Genomic DNA, 16,240 nt, shown 5'->3' with positions numbered 1-16,240 from the left:
TCTCTATGAACATCCTATCAATTATCGTCAAGGTTCGATTTAAAACAGAACAAAAAGGTAAGCAAACAACAATTTGAATGATACAATTTTACTTAAACTTTCAACAAACAAGTTGTTCTCCAAGCAACGGTTCGTAATAAGTTCGAAGCACTGGTGTGAGATATGTGTGTGTCAAAATCGACGCTCAACTCAATCAGCACAATGCACTCAAACATACCACTGGCGAGAAACTTTACAAGTGTGCGGTGTGCGACAAGTATGGAATGCTAAAGCGGAATTTATTCAAGATATTTTATATACATTCAAGATATTTTATACATATTCAAGATAATTTATATATATTCAAGATATGTTTTTTTTATTCAAGATATTATTCAAGATAAAGAATGTGTTCAAAATATTTTATTTTCATTCAAGATATTTTATTTACATCCAACATAAAATGTACTAAGAATTACTAGAATATTTTGCATCAAAAAATAAATATACAATGTATATACAAATAATAAAGTTATTCCTGAAGCACGTCGCACACCAAAATTTAAAAGGTCTTGCATATAAATCCAACATCTTGGCCATTATTTGTTCAAGTTTGAAAATATTTATGCAAGATTCACGGGACCATTCAAGAATCACGTGACCACACAAATTGATGACGAATTGACGATAGCGCAATGGACCACTCTAAGGTCTCACTAGCCGGTGAGGAGGGCAGGCCTACCTGCCTCCAAAAATGACGCGACGTCATTTCATGCATACCCCTGTTCCAGCGGCTGTAGACTTGGCAGTACCTTACTCTCACACAAACCTACACATTTCTGAATAGCTTTGTGCGCATGAGCACAGAGTTGAGCTGATGGCGAACGAGAAGACAAGGGTTTGATATATATCCTATGAACGTTTATTCTCAACTAACTCACAAGCATGGTAAATGATACAACAGGAAATACTTACAATACAATAAAGCTGATTGGCTAAGTAGCGCGGGAGGCGTGGCTAATGCAATGGTGATTAGGCCAATGGTAACTAGGCTAATGCGGAGGGGCCGCAACAAGCTTGTCACTTGTAGAATACATCTGGCCAACTTTCGACGTCGTCTAGACATACAGTCATGCATAGACTGATGCAGCACAATGCATGAGACACCCTGTATGTTAACGCAAATTTTAAAAAGTTCACCTTTATGCTTTATAACTTCAAGATTAACAAGGATGGTGAAAAAGAAATTTCATACATATCTACCCTTCACCTTGAGAAAGCCAACTGACGACTTTTCAATCTTTTATATAAAGATAGGCTGTCGTTGCGGCTTTTGTTTGAGTTTTTTGCCATCTAAATTTTACCTTGAGAACATGCATGTGCAATCTCACAGGAACCAGTCGATGTCAACATCATCTTGAGCTATAAATAGCATGCGGGGCCTTCCGCTCACCGCGTAAGTGCACAGAGGAAACTGGTATTTTCCTCAAATAATCCTCAGAGCTACCCCTTCACAAAAAAACATCGGACATTTACATTTGAACAAGTAGCAATAGGGATAGAGTAGGCCCATCTGTACCCATGGTAATCACTCGAGATTGAAGAACTAGTTTTTTGGCCGACCTGATCACCACTGGCTAGTGAGACCTAAACATAGAGGGGCTACTGGGGACGGCGAGGTTGATGGACGGACGTAGTCCCTCTAAAGCCATTCGACGACCCCGTATTGAAATACTAATCCGAGTCGTCACCACATGACGATTGTGACGAGGTCGCGCAGGTGGCAGAGTGAATTGCCTGAATTAGTTCTCCTCAAAATAATCTTACATTTCGATATTTGTGCGGTTTCTTAACCATGTATCATCTTTATGAGTTCGATTAAGTTCATAACATATGTTTGTAGCTGATTCTATTGTTTAGATTTAGATTGGAAATTGCTTTATTTGAATCGAGGTCAAGATAAATAGTTTTGGCGCCACTGACGTCATCAATTTGTGTGGTCACGTGAGTCTTGAATGGTCACGTGAATCTTGCATGAATATTTTCAATCTTGAATAAGTTATATTCTAGATGCTGAATTTACATGCAAGACCTTTTAAATTTTGCTTGAAGAATAACTTTTTTTTGTATGTATATTTATTTTTTGATGCAAAATATTTTGTTATTTCTTAGGAAGAAACATTTTATGTTGGATGTAAAGAAAATATCTTGAGTGCAAATAAAATCTTTTGAACACATTTTTATTTTGAATATAGATAATTATATCTTGAATAAAAAAACATATCTTGAATAAAAAACATATCTTGAATATATATAAAATATGTTGAATATATGTAAAATATCTTGAATATATGTAAAATATCTTGAATATATATGAATTATCTTGAATAAATTCCGCTTTAGCTTCCATAGACAAGACCTACAAGCATAAAGTTCACTCTCCGTATTTTGAATATTGCGCCTATTTTCTCAGTTTTATTTACCTATCGTCAACTTTGACATGTTCCCTCGCTAACTTTAACTTGCGCGCGCGCGCTGAGACAACCCCGCGTCCGTGCGCTGCAATGACGTAACATTCGCTTCAGCCATTTCGATTTGTCAGGGAAGGTCTTCGCGGACTTCGTCCCTCTTTTTTGTGGGTTTTTTGTAACTCTTTATGGTTTGAATCGGGAGGTTTCAAGATTCAGGTAAAAGCAAAATATGTATAGAAACCCCTAGCCCACTGTCATTCAGAATAGTTAAAGGTGTACATCAAAATCAAGGTTTGATTGTCCGATCTCTTGAATGCTTCGCCAGAAGTTTCAATGAGTGCGCGCCTCGTGCGATGCGTACATCTATGCATTGAGAATGCACTCTGTGTACAGGAGCAACGTCTCCCAGCGATTTTACAGTACCAATATCATTCTGTCATGTACTAAGTTTGTGAGAATATTTAGGACTGTTTTCAATGATCTGTGTGACAGTAATATGTAGGTTTTAGTTCTCTGTGTAAGACCATGTTGTAGGGAAGACAAATTTGAGGACATTTGTATACTACAAGTATGGTTATGATGAAGTATGGTTATGATGTACTGTTTCTGATTGTGACACATGTTTGTACTATTTCAGAAAACCCCATGTTATGGTGTTAAAAAAGATAAATCGACTACCGACTTGTTGAGTTTTCCATCCCTGTCTCCACCATTCTTTTCTGAATCCTGCTACTGCACTGGTGAAGATCGACATGGCGCCGATGGAAGACTTAAAGAGCAAACGCAAAGGACTGCGTGCCCGTTGCACGAGGGCTATCAACCGCCTTAAAGAGAACATCGATAAGGACACGATTTCGCTGCTGTGACTTGAGCGAGAACTGGATGCGCTTGCAGCGGACTTTAGACAGGCATGTGACATTAATACTGATATGATTTCGCTGGTGGAGGAAGATTCTGCGGATGCTGATGCATTTATTCATTGGGAGGCGGAACTGATTGAGGTGTATTACAACTTTATTGATGAAGCCGCTGCCCATCAATCGAAGCTGGCCAAAGCTCGGACCTTCCCCCACAGCTTCTACTAGTGGGCCTGCATCCGGTGCTGCTGTCACCACGTCGCCCTCTGCTGGACTGGTTCCTGTGTCATTGCCGCCAGTCACTGCTGTTACCACGTCGCCCCCTGCTGGACTGGTTCCTGTGTCGCTGCCAAGCGGTACTACTGCTGCTGCTGCCACGACGGCCCCTCCTGGGCTGTTTTCCGCTTCGCTGCCGACTGTTCCTGCTACGTTGCCACCTGGTTTTGGTCCGCCGCCCGTCTTGTCCGAAGTGATGACTGCTGCTGGTCCATTGTCGCTGTCAAGTACACCGTCCATTGGTGTACCGCTTGCCAGCCCGTCTTCGATTCGGTCTGGTGTTCGACTATCTGCCGGAGTCGCGTTGGATCCAGAGCCCGCCTTCGACCGGTGGATCGATGAACTGGTGGAGTTTCAAGAGACAGTATTGCCCGGTGGTGTCAGTGGTGAATTGACTATAGCGTCTGCCCTCTATCGCATAGAGGCGGGTAGAGACATTCCTACATTAAAGACAAAATCGTTCAGCGGTAAAGCGATCGATTATGTAGACTTTATCAATAGTTTTAAACTACACATTCATGAGAAACCACAGCTCAAAGATGATGCCCGTCTTGCGCAATTGAGAATGCATCTCTGTGGTGATGCTGAACGTTTGATAGCTGGTTTAGGATGTGCAGGTGTGATGTATGCAACCGCGTTGAAACAACTTAAGGACCAATTTGGGGCCCGCAGTGTAGTTGCTCGTGCCTTTATTGATAGAATTGCGAAGGGTAAAAAGATTGATAATTCTAGAGATGCACTTGGTCTTCGTGATTTCTCCATTGATGCTATTAATGTCATCGCAGGTCTGCAGCGCCTCCAGTACTTCGCTGATGTGAACGCCGTTGCAACTCTACGCCGCATCGTCCAGCGTCTCCCTGATTACCTCATTGACAAGTGGCAGGACACAGCCACCCACATTCGCGAGCGTGACCCTATACGCGCGCCATCAATAACCGATCTGTCCGATTTCCTACGCAAGAAAGTCAGGGCAAAGTGCGCCCCAGACTTTGGGGATCTCCGCTCCACTGACAAGGGTGGTGCTGGTAGTAAGTATGAAAAGCAAGGAACCGGTAGTCGATCCTTTGCTGCGCAGGCTGTCAAGTATAAGTGTTACATCTGCTCTGAGCCACACAAGGTGCCTGAGTGCCCCACATTTATCAGTAATTCAGTCTCAGAACGTCACAATCTTGTCAAGACACATAATCTGTGTTTTTCAAGTCTAGTCAGGGGTCATCGATCTAAAGACTGCAGGTCGAAGAGGAAATGTGGGAAAGCTGGATGCACTTGGTGGCATCATGTGATGCTACATGTTGACTCTCCACCTCCGATTGTCCAGTCTGCTCCTTTTTCAGGTTCTGCCACAGCGGCTATTGACAAAAATGGTATTCTGCCTGTAGTTAGGGTGTTGTTTAGGGCTGAGAATGGTAGGATCAGGCAGGGGAATGTCTTGGTTGATTCAGGGTCAACGACCAACATTATCCGGAGGGATTTTGAAAGAGGTTTGGGCCTCCAGGGCAAGAACGAGCCCATTGAAGTTCAAGTTGTTGGTGGGTCACAGCAGGGCCAGCAGGATAGTCGAAGACTAAAGTTCTGGATTTCCCATTTGGATGGAGGGGAGGAGCACTTAGTTGAGGCTCATGAGATGGATTGCACAGTATCTGAGGTCCCACCTTTGAACATGGAATATTTGCATTCATTTTCTCATCTCAGGGATTTGAACATCTCTCACCCTGGTGGTCCAGTCGACCTTATATCGGGGGTTCAGTACAGTCATCTCCACTCAGAGGAAGAGGTCAGGCGTGGATTGGATTTTGAGCCCATAGCCAAGCGCTTCCCACTGGGTTGGTATGTAATCGGTTCTGAGGGGAAGGCCCCTAAGCGGCTGTCTGTGAATCTGGTTAGGAAGGTTGATATGTCTGACTTGTAAGATCTGGAGGTGCTTGGGGTCATAGCCCCAACTTGTCAATGCCCTGTTGATCCCATGTCCTCAGAGGACAGGAAGTCTCTAGCGCTGTAGGAGAGCTCTGTGAGTCTGGAGGGGGACCGATACATGATCGGTTTACCCTGGAAGAGAGATCTCTGTCTCTTGCCTGACAATTATTGCCTGACCAAGAAGAGGCTAATTTCTTTGGAAAGGAGTCTGTCTCGTACTCCAGAGAAGGCTTTGCTTTATGATGCCGCCGTCCAGGAATATGTCAACAAGGGATGGGCCGTAAGGGTTGACCCCTGTGATCTTGAGAAGAGGCCTAGGTTTTATCTGCCGCATCATGGCATATACCGTCCTGATAAACTCAGCACACCCCTAAGAGTAGTCTTTGACCCAGCTTGTCAGTTCCAGGGTGTCTCCTTGAATTCTTTTCTATATAAGGGCCCAAACTTGATTGGAAACTTGCTTGGAGTATTGCTTAGGTTCAGGGAGGACTTAGTTGCTATTGTGGGTGACATCTCTAAAATGTTCCTTCAGATTTTGTTGAAGCCTGAGGATACCGAGGTGCATCGTTTTCTGTGGCGAAACCGATATGACACAAGAGACCCTGAAATCTTCAAGCTGACCAGAGTTGCATTTGGTGATCGATCATCCCCTCACATGGCGAGCCTAGTGATGTTGAAGATAGCTGAGCGCCACAAAACGTCTCACCCGGAGGCTGCCCAGGTCCTAGAAGAAGATCGATACATGGACGACATGATACATTCCTGTGGAAAGACAGACGTTGCCCGAGGCAAGATGAGTGATCTTGATGAAATCCTAGCGACAGGGAGCTTCAGAGTCAAGGAGTGGTACATTTCTCGTGGTATCGGTAAACCTGAAGGTCAGCCAGCTAGTGTGCATAGTGGTGAGTCTATTAGTCTTGGAGGTAGCAGTAGCGATAGCGTCAAGACCCTCGGGGTCTCTTGGGATCATAGCACTGATTTGATTCATTTCAAGGTGAAGGATCCACCTAACTCGTCTTTGACTAAGAGGTCTGTATTGTCTCATCTGTCAACTCTCTTTGATCAACTTGGTCTTGCTACCCCAGTCACAATCACTGCCAAAATTGCCATGCAGGACATTTGGAGATTCAAGGACTTTGGTTGGGACACTGGTATGCCCCCCGACCAGGTTCAGCGATGGAATGAGATTTTCTCCAGTTTCAAACAACTTGAGACAGTGTCTGTCCCTAGGTCAGTCAAACCAGACGACGCATTGGAAATTCCCCAACTTCATGTATTCGGGGATGCCAGCATTCATGCATATGGGGCTGTTGCCTACATGCTGTGGCCAACAGCTGATGGTATTAGCGTCCGCCTGTTCTCGTCTAAGGCTAGGGTGGCCGACTCCACCAAACCACAATTCCGCGCCTTGAGCTGATGGCAGCTCTCATCGCCTCACGTCTGGCTAAGACTATTCATTCTGAGCTGCGTACCAAGCCTGAGGTCCACTTGTGGTCTGATTCTGAGATTGTCCTCCACTGGGTCAAGTCTGACTCTCTCTCCTTGAAGCAATTTGTTGGGGTAAGAGTTGCTGAAATTCAGGCAACCTGGGATCCCTCAGTTTGGAAGTTTGTCCCAACAGCCCAGAATTCTGCGGATGATCTCACCAGGGGATTGACACCAGAAGAGATGGCCGGTCGCTGGATTGAGGGGCCAGAGTTTCTGAGGAAAGGAGAGACACATTGGCCAGCTCAGCCGTCGTGGAAGATTGCTGAAAGGGATTGTGAGAAGAGACCGGAAAGACAACCCCCCAAGATGTCTGCAGCTGTGAAGATTGTTCCACCAATCAAGTGTGAAGACTATTCAAGTTGGCCTAGACTCATCAATGTGCCAGCATTGTGCCTCCGCTTCATTGGTAATCTGAGGGCCAGGGCAAGAAAGAAGGATAGGAAGACAGGAGAGCTTGAACCAGGAGAACGAGAAAGAGCTGAAAGGTACTGGGTTTCTACTGCTCAGAGAGGGCTCATTGATTGGGAAACTCGTTGCAAGGATCTGGCTCCCTTTGAGGACAATCAGGGTTTGCTCAGGGTAGGAGGTCGTCTTCGCAAGTCTCCACTGTCCTATGATGAAAATCATCCTTTTCTCCTCCCAGCATCTTGCCACATTTCCAGATTGTTGATGAGAAATGTCCACTGGAAAAATGGACATTGCGGGTCTGAAAGTACTCTCTGCCATGGCCGGAGAAAGTACTGGTTTCTGAGAGGTCGGAATTTGGCACGTCAGATTGTTAGAGATTGTGTTGTGTTTAGGAAATTGCGCAAGTCTCCACTGGTCCCTTGGATGGCTGACCTACCCAGTGAGCGTCTTGCATTGTTTGCTCCAGTCTACAGTACTACAAGCCTTGATCTGTTTGGTCCATTCCTCCTCAAATGTGGTAGAAATAAGAGCACGAAGGCTTGGGGAGCCATCTTCACCTGTGGTACTGTAAGGGCAGTACATCTTGAGATTGTGGAAAATTTTTCCACTCAGGCATTTCTCCATGCCTTCAGGAGATTTGTCTCGCATCATGGATGGCCGTCAACTATCATCTCAGACAATGGTAGCTCCTTTATCAGCACGAAGAAGGAGCTAAGAAAACTTGTACAGGAAGGGCGAGAGCAAATTCAAAGGTTTGCCGTCCTCCACCAGGTCAAGTTGCGTTTTATAACCCCTCTAAGTCCAAACCAGGGAGGATTTTATGAATCACTTGTGAAATTGGTCAAGAAAGGTCTCAAGTTAGTTGTTGGACAACAAACCCTCTCGTGGAATGAAATGTCCACAGTATTCGCGGAGGTCCAGAATCTGGTCAACTCCAGCCATTGGGTTATAGTTCAAATGATCCCAATGATTTACGGCCCTTAACGCCCAACCACTTTCTTCTTGGAAGAGCATCGGCTGAAACGCCACAAGGTCCATTCAACCCAGCCAAAAATCTCCACAAGAGATTTGAATTTACCCATAGTTTGGTAAATCAGTTTTGGACACGGTTTGTTCGGGAATATTTGCCCACATTGCAAAGAAGGTCTAAGTGGCTTCGGAAGGACAGAGAGGTTCAGGTTGGTGACATTGTCCTTTTGGTTGATCCAAGTGCAGTGCGCGGTCAATGGGAGCTAGGTCGAATCGAAGAAGTATTCCCTGGAGACGACAGTGTCATCCGCAATGTTCGCGTCAAAGTCAAGACCGGTTTCAGGAATCGTTCAATTCAGAGATGTGTTCCTATCCTAGAGTGTGATGGTGAGGACAGTGATTTCGTTGGAAGTGAGGAGGTGGTTCATTGGGACCAATAGATATTGTGTTTTTGTGCCTGTTGGTCTCGCCCCATATTCCATCATCCTATTCCGTCATTCCAAGTTTATTCTATTATAGACATTTCTATTTCTGTATCATAAAAAATTAATGCGTCCGCGTTATAATCATAAGCGCGTCCTTTGGCGCCCGGAGGATGTTTTGAATATTGCGCCTATTTTCCCAGTTTTATTTACCTATCGTCAACTTTGACATGTTCCCTCGCTAACTTTAACTTGCGCGCGCTCACTGAGACAACCCCGCGTCCGTGAGCTGCAATGACGTAACATTCGCTTCAGCCATTTCGATTTGTCAGGGAAGGTCTTCGCGGACTTCGTCCCTCTTTTTTGTGGGTTTTTTGTAACTCTTTATGGTTTGAATCGGGAGGTTTCAAGATTCAGGTAAAAGCAAAATATGTATAGAAACCCCTAGCCCACTGTCATTCAGAATAGTTAAAGGTGTACATCAAAATCAAGGTTTGATTGTCCGATCTCTTGAATGCTTCGCCAGAAGTTTCAATGAGTGCGCGCCTCGTGCGATGCGTACATCTATGCATTGAGAAAGCACTCTGTGTACAGGAGCAACGTCTCCTAGCGATTTTACAGTACCAATATCATTCTGTCATGTACTAAGTTTATGAGAATATTTAGGACTGTTTTCAATGATCTGTGTGACAGTAATATGTAGGTTTTAGTTCTCTGTGTAAGACCATGTTGTAGGGAAGACAAATTTGAGGACATTTGTATACTACAAGTATGGTTATGATGAAGTATGAATGAATGAATTGAAAAACTTATATTGGGCGCCTTTCCGTGGTCCACCACGCTCAAGGCGCCACCCCCCCTAAATAGTCCTCAAACAAGGTAGTTTTGAGTTGCCTCTTAAATGATGTTTCTGGTAGAGCCCTGACGGAAACAGGAAGTTTGTTCCACAGGTATGGGCCACAGCATGAGAAGCTGCGGTCACCATACCTGGACTTACTTCTTTTGATTTTAAGCGCCTTGAACGTGGTGGACCTCGTTATGGTTATGATGTACTGTTTCTGATTGTGACACATGTTTGTACTATTTCAGAAAACCCCATGTTATGGTGTTAAAAAAGATTAGAAATCGACTCCCGACTTGTCGAGTTTTCCATCCCTGTCTCCACCACTCCGGGATGGTGTATGAGATAGTGCTCGACGGGACCGCGCATTTCCGTCGACGTATTCTCACAAAAGTTTCAAAGAAATATTGCTCCTGAAATATAGAGTAAAGTAGTTGGCTCATTGTAGGCAATTCCCGCGCCGCGAAGGCGAAAACGATCAAATATTGGTAGTAAGGCTACATTTTAGATTGGGAAATATGACTGTCAGGGCCAAATGTCGAGTGAAATGCAAAACATTATTCTAAATCGTTGGACCATACAACCCGTACACACTGCACTGTATCTCAGCAATGCGAAATGCATATTAGTTGTTTCTTCGTCAGTCATTACTGTTAGCATTGCAGTACAAGATTGCCCTGCAAAAATGGCGTAAATTTCTGTGGCTTCGCCATAAAATGATGTCTTTGAACATCATCAAATTTTCACTTTTCAACGTGAATATTATATAGCTCCGTTTTACGAAGTTATGCCTACTAATGTAAACTACAATGGCCGATACGCAGAACCGGATTAAACCACAGAAACTACCGAAAATTGTAAAAATATGTGCTACCTAGAAAATCATGGCAAAACAGAAATTCGTTAAACCGTATATTGCTCGCTAAACCACTACGGTTATCCACCGTGGTATTGGCGTCCATTGCACGCGTATTGCATTTATGATACACACGAATGTAGGCAGAAAGATGCTCGAACAAAATGCCATAAATGTCACGATTTCCTAAACATGTTCTGGTCTGCTCTGATGTAACCCTGTTTGATATCACTAAGGTGAATATTTAGTCTTCTTTTGAGCCCATTAAACAGGTTAAAGGGCCAGAACTCAGCTCGCTTCGAATGATCGTCTGCACGAATGAACCGAATCATACTCCCATTTCCACACGCTACAAAATAGTGCGAATAAAAACACAAAAAACACACTATGTTTTTTGGGAGGAAATGTTTCAGACAAAGACTTTAAATACACCTGACAACCTCTTTGAATTTTTGAAATAATACCAGAATAATCGATTATCGCACTTTCAGATTAAATGGCGACCAATTCAAGCAGGGATAGTAGGACAGCCTCATTGTCGCACTTTCAGATTAAATGGCGAACAATTCAAGCAGGGACAGTAGGAACGCCTCATCATCGCACTTTCAGATTAAATGGCGACCAATTCAAGCAGGGACAGTAGGAACGCCTCATCATCGCACTTTCAGATTAAATGGCGACCAATTCAAGCAGGGACAGTAGGACAGCCTCATCATCGCACTTTCAGATTAAATGGCGACCAATTCAAGCAGGGACAGTAGGACAGCCTCATCATCGCACTTTCAGATTAAATGGCGACCAATTCAAGCAGGGACAGTAGGAACGCCTCATCATCGCACTTTCAGATTAAATGGCGACCAATTCAAGCAGGGACAGTAGGAACGCCTCATCATCGCACTTTCAGATTAAATGGCGACCAATTCAAGCAGGGACAGAAGGAACGCCTCATCATCGCACTTTCAGATTAAATGGCGACCAATTCAAGCAGGGACAGTAGGACAGCCTCATCATCGCACTTTCAGATTAAATGGCGACCAATTCAAGCAGGGACAGTAGGACAGCCTCATCATCGCACTTTCAGATTAAATGGCGACCAATTCAAGCAGGGACAGTAGGAACGCCTCATCATCGCACTTTCAGATTAAATGGCGACCAATTCAAGCAGGGACAGTAGGACAGCCTCATCATCGCACTTTCAGATTAAATGGCGACCAATTCAAACAGGGACAGTAAGAACGCCTCATCATCGCACTTTCAGATTAAATGGCGAACAATTCAAGCACGGACAGCAGGACAGCCTCATCATCGCACTTTCAGATTAAATGGCGACCAATTCAAACAGGGACAGTAGGAACGCCTCATCATCGCACTTTCAGATTAAATGGCGACCAATTCAAGCAGGGATAGTAGGACAGCCTCATCATCGCACTTTCAGATTAAATGGCGACCAATTCAAGCAGGGAGAGTAGGAACGCCTCATCATCGCACTTTCAGATTAAATGGCGACTAATTCAAGCAGGGACAGTAGGAACGCCTCATCATCGCACTTTCAGATTAAATGGCGACCAATTCAAGCAGGGACAGTAGGACAGCCTCATCATCGCACTTTCAGATTAAATGGCGACCAATTCAAGCAGCTGCAGGGACAGTAGGACAGCCTCATCATCGCACTTTCAGATTAAATGGCGAACAATTCAAGCAGGGACAGCAGGACAGCCTCATCATCGCACTTTCAGATTAAATGGCGACCAATTCAAACAGGGACAGTAGGAACGCCTCATCATCGCACTTTCAGATTAAATGGCGACCAATTCAAGCAGGGATAGTAGGACAGCCTCATCATCGCACTTTCAGATTAAATGGCGACCAATTCAAGCAGGGAGAGTAGGAACGCCTCATCATCGCACTTTCAGATTAAATGGCGACCAATTCAAGCAGGGACAGTAGGAACGCCTCATCATCGCACTTTCAGATTAAATGGCGACCAATTCAAGCAGGGACAGTAGGAACACCTCATCATCGCACTTTCAGATTAAATGTCGGCAAAGGCTACACATTTGGAGGCCGAGACAGCCAAACTGGAATTGCAACAGGTAAAGAACGTAGCTATAATTCTGGAGAAGTAGGCTGTCATTGAGATTGAGAAAAACCAGCTTCAGGCAAAGAATCTGGTTGAAAAGGTCGAACTCACAGCGAAGAGGATGCGGTAGATAGCAGCTACCTCTTTCAGATCACTGGGATGGGAACTCGGTACACAGCGAAATTATAATTCCAGGGGACGCACCTAGGCCAAGCAGTAACACCGAATGGAAAACTGGCTAAGTGGCATACCTGAAAATGAGAGTTTCAGACAACTGCCACCACTCATATCAGAGAGGTCAAACCCTAGCAGTGAGACTAGACAACCGGCAGTTAGGCTCATGCCCTCTCAGCAACATACTCAGAACAGTCAGGAATTGGCGAGGATCCGACCATTACCAATTGAAGCCAGAAGCATGTGATCACTCATTTTCAGCATCAGTCATACCAGAATACGGAGACCCCACCCGGTAACAATGGCTCAGCCGCATTTATGAATGTTCTGACAATTAAAAATTTGAAAGCAATCCTACACTGAAAGGTTTACTTTAATAAACTGAACTCAGTTTTAATATTTTCATGCATGTAACTTACATAAATGATACGAAACTTTCATCATAACTTGAGACCGACACTAACAAAATCTCTGCTTTTAATAATATAAGCCTACTTTAGGTGCCACTACACAGTGGGGACGGGGTCCGTTTTGTCCCCCCCCCCCCCCCCAAAGAAATGCAGTTCTTAAGACGCAGGCCGTTTCCATGTTTATTAATGGGTCCATCATGTTCGAGATATTTTCTTTGATCCCCTGCTCTTAGTTTCCATGTGCAGAGAGATTTTTGATGATTGTATGAGCCTTGCATCTGTGCTATTTGAAGCGGGTCTTAAGCCCCAATTTGGCCTCAATATGTAACATGCCTTCCATATGCCATGCGAGGTTGGGCGTGGTTGTGCAAGTGTGAATAATGCTGGTTCAAATTCTAGGCCATATAACGAAAAAATAGTCGAGATGACACCATGTTTTCACATCAAATAAAGAAACTTGATGCATTTAGCTATCTGCTTGTGGAAGACGACACCATGTTTTCACATCAAATAAAGAAACTTGATGCATTTCGCTATCTGCTTGTGGAAGGTACATTCCCAAATCATTCATTTCGAACCGGTTTAGGCCCGTTTGTTTGAAGATCGCACACATATAATGCCATTTTCAGGAGCCAAGTGATTTCAAAGGTGGCGCCACCTTTCGGTGCATTAATGAATTAAATGCAATGAAAAAGCGATAGACTTCTTCTCTGGATACATACGAACCCAGAAATGTATAGATTATGGTGCCAGTGATGCATGATTTGGCCTCAGCAGGAACTGAAACAATGCCTTGTGTCAGTTGCCGGGGCCTATTTGACACTGCCCTTGACACCATCCTCCGCACTGTATAGTGTTATCATACAGGCGTACTTACGTCAAGCTACGTGTACCACTCATTCAAAAAGAAACAAGGATTTTTGCGCCAATAGTTCCTAAAAAATCTTTCGATATCTTGGTCCTCAGTGTATGCCAGTGTTGATTTAGCAATTGTTTTGGCAAATACATGTTTTTGGGAATTTCTGAAACCTGGAGCGCTGCTCAATAGGCTGAAACAAGAAACTTCATGCATTAATTCTATTATAGCTGCTGCCGACGTTTGTGTACACTAACGTGTGATGAAATGCCGTCCAGTGCCAGTTGATGCGTTTTTCGCTGATTTGTGAAAAATTCAAAATATCAAAGTTGACCCTCGATATTTTTTGACTTTCGTGTAGTTTTTATACCAACTGTCATTCACGGGGGAATGGTCACAGTAAGAATTATCCAGGAAGAAATGTAGGATTTTCCCGTTTTTCCGTGATTGTTCGGCAATTGGCAATATTTCCACTTGGGGTGGTGAAAAGAGCTTGGAGCCGATGCGACGCTTACGATTTATTTAAACAAAATGAAACACCGGATAGGGTAATCATCAGGCGTTTCCAGTGAGATACGGCACGTTTGTTGTTTTTTGTTCTCATGCAAACACCTTGGAAATGCATTTCAAAATAAATGTTTTGTCTTGTTAACTGGACACGTCATCAGGGAAAAACTGACCACGACGTAACCGAGAATTTCTACGTAACGGATTTCGTGCGCGTGCACCCATGTGATACAACCTTACCTCTATTTGATACAAAAGCCATCCTCTAGTAATCGTTACGTCATCCCTCTCCAAACATGTTCCCTTCTCACTGTGCAGTCGGCAAACATGGCCGCCAGTGTGCCCTCGGGTATTAATAGTTTCGCAACTTAGCATTAAAAGGCAAACAAATGCGCAATGACACCTCGATCGCATGTTTTTATCAGCAAAACTTGGCTGAATTATTTCTCGATCACGTGTAACCTTCTTGTAAAACCTGCTTTGGGTTGGGACCATTGTCAGTTATTGCCGTAAATGTACAAGACCACTATATCAAACACAAGGCATGATCATGACCACTGGGCGCAGTATCAATAAAAGTTGCATTAATTCATCCAGCATCTTGACCTAATTCAATGAAAGGTGTGATTGGCTCATTAAAACCACAACATTTCAACATGAAAGAGCATCAGAACTATTTCTGTGGAGCCGAAATAGTGCCGATTTTTTACAAATAATACAATTTTATAACAAAAACACAGTGGCAACATTTTGGATACTTTTATCAGAATTTGTTAATTTTGGTTTTCAGTGAAGCTGGAAACAAAGAGTGGGAAACCGCTTTACATCAAGTGGTCCGTTTCAGCCAATCGACTGCTCTGGCAAATACCCATCTGCAAGCAACATATTTGCCACGATCGTTCAGCCGAAAAGTTGACCTGAGTATTTCCGAGCATAAATTAGGACAAGCGAACATTGCCTATAAAACTGAATGGGAGGCCACCATACGAACACACACGCTGAATCGAAACATGCTCGCTGCAGTGACGGCAAACTCTCCAGAAGTTGAACCTCTGCACGAGATGCCACTTATAAGTTTATATTTCATCCCTTTCTACTTTTCTTTTGCCATCTACGTACGTATCTTCGATCCTGCCTGCCCTTGAATTATCCTGAAAAAGCGTGGTAATTCAAATTACTATACCGGTTACAGGCTGCCTGAAATTGACAATTAACTCGACGAAGTCCTTTGTTGGCTGGTGCAATCGATGGTTTAAAAGGCGCCACTGCCCAGTGTCTTTTAAAATATTGGAAAAAATATTTGTTTTCTTTTTGGCGCAACCGGTATCATAACGAACATGTTGTAGTTTTTTCTCCAAACTCATGAGAGCCAGGAAGGCGGTCGGAATCAAATTCTCAATTCGAAAGTCTGTGAGAAAAGGCAGTAACATGACACTTTGAGCCTAAATGCCGTCGACGTAACCGCAAGTGCTCACATACCGATCCCGATAACCTAGTAGCCCAGGGGTCCGCCTCCTAAATGAGGTTAAGCAGTCGCAGCCGGAGTCGAAATTCGGTCCTTTACTTCCTGAGGAGTCACCTATGTGTCGTCGACGTAACCGCAAGTGCTCACATACCGATCCGGATGGGGTCCGCCTCATAAATAGAATGTCCAGCAGTCGCCGGAGTCGAAGTACATCCTGCTGTATGAAATTTGGCACTGTACTTCTTGAGGAGTCACCTATGTTCCGTC

General features: G+C 44.0%; 2 protein-coding genes across 2 annotated transcripts; both read left to right on the top strand.

Moving 5' to 3' along the window:
• Positions 1-5,615: 5,615 nt before the first annotated feature.
• On the top strand, positions 5,616-6,914 carry LOC135484808 (uncharacterized). Its single transcript, XM_064766494.1, has one exon. It carries the CDS (start codon positions 5,616-5,618, stop codon positions 6,912-6,914), a length of 1,299 nt encoding a protein of 432 aa, XP_064622564.1.
• On the top strand, positions 6,914-8,377 carry LOC135484807 (uncharacterized). Its single transcript, XM_064766492.1, has one exon. It carries the CDS (start codon positions 6,914-6,916, stop codon positions 8,375-8,377), a length of 1,464 nt encoding a protein of 487 aa, XP_064622562.1.
• Positions 8,378-16,240: the final 7,863 nt, after the last annotated feature.

This window comes from Lineus longissimus, chromosome 3 (genome assembly GCF_910592395.1).
Source record: "Lineus longissimus chromosome 3, tnLinLong1.2, whole genome shotgun sequence".
NCBI classification, from domain to species: Eukaryota; Metazoa; Nemertea; class Pilidiophora; order Heteronemertea; family Lineidae; genus Lineus; species Lineus longissimus.
Note: the sequence above shows the minus strand (reverse complement) of the source record. Positions and strands in the feature narration are given on the sequence as shown.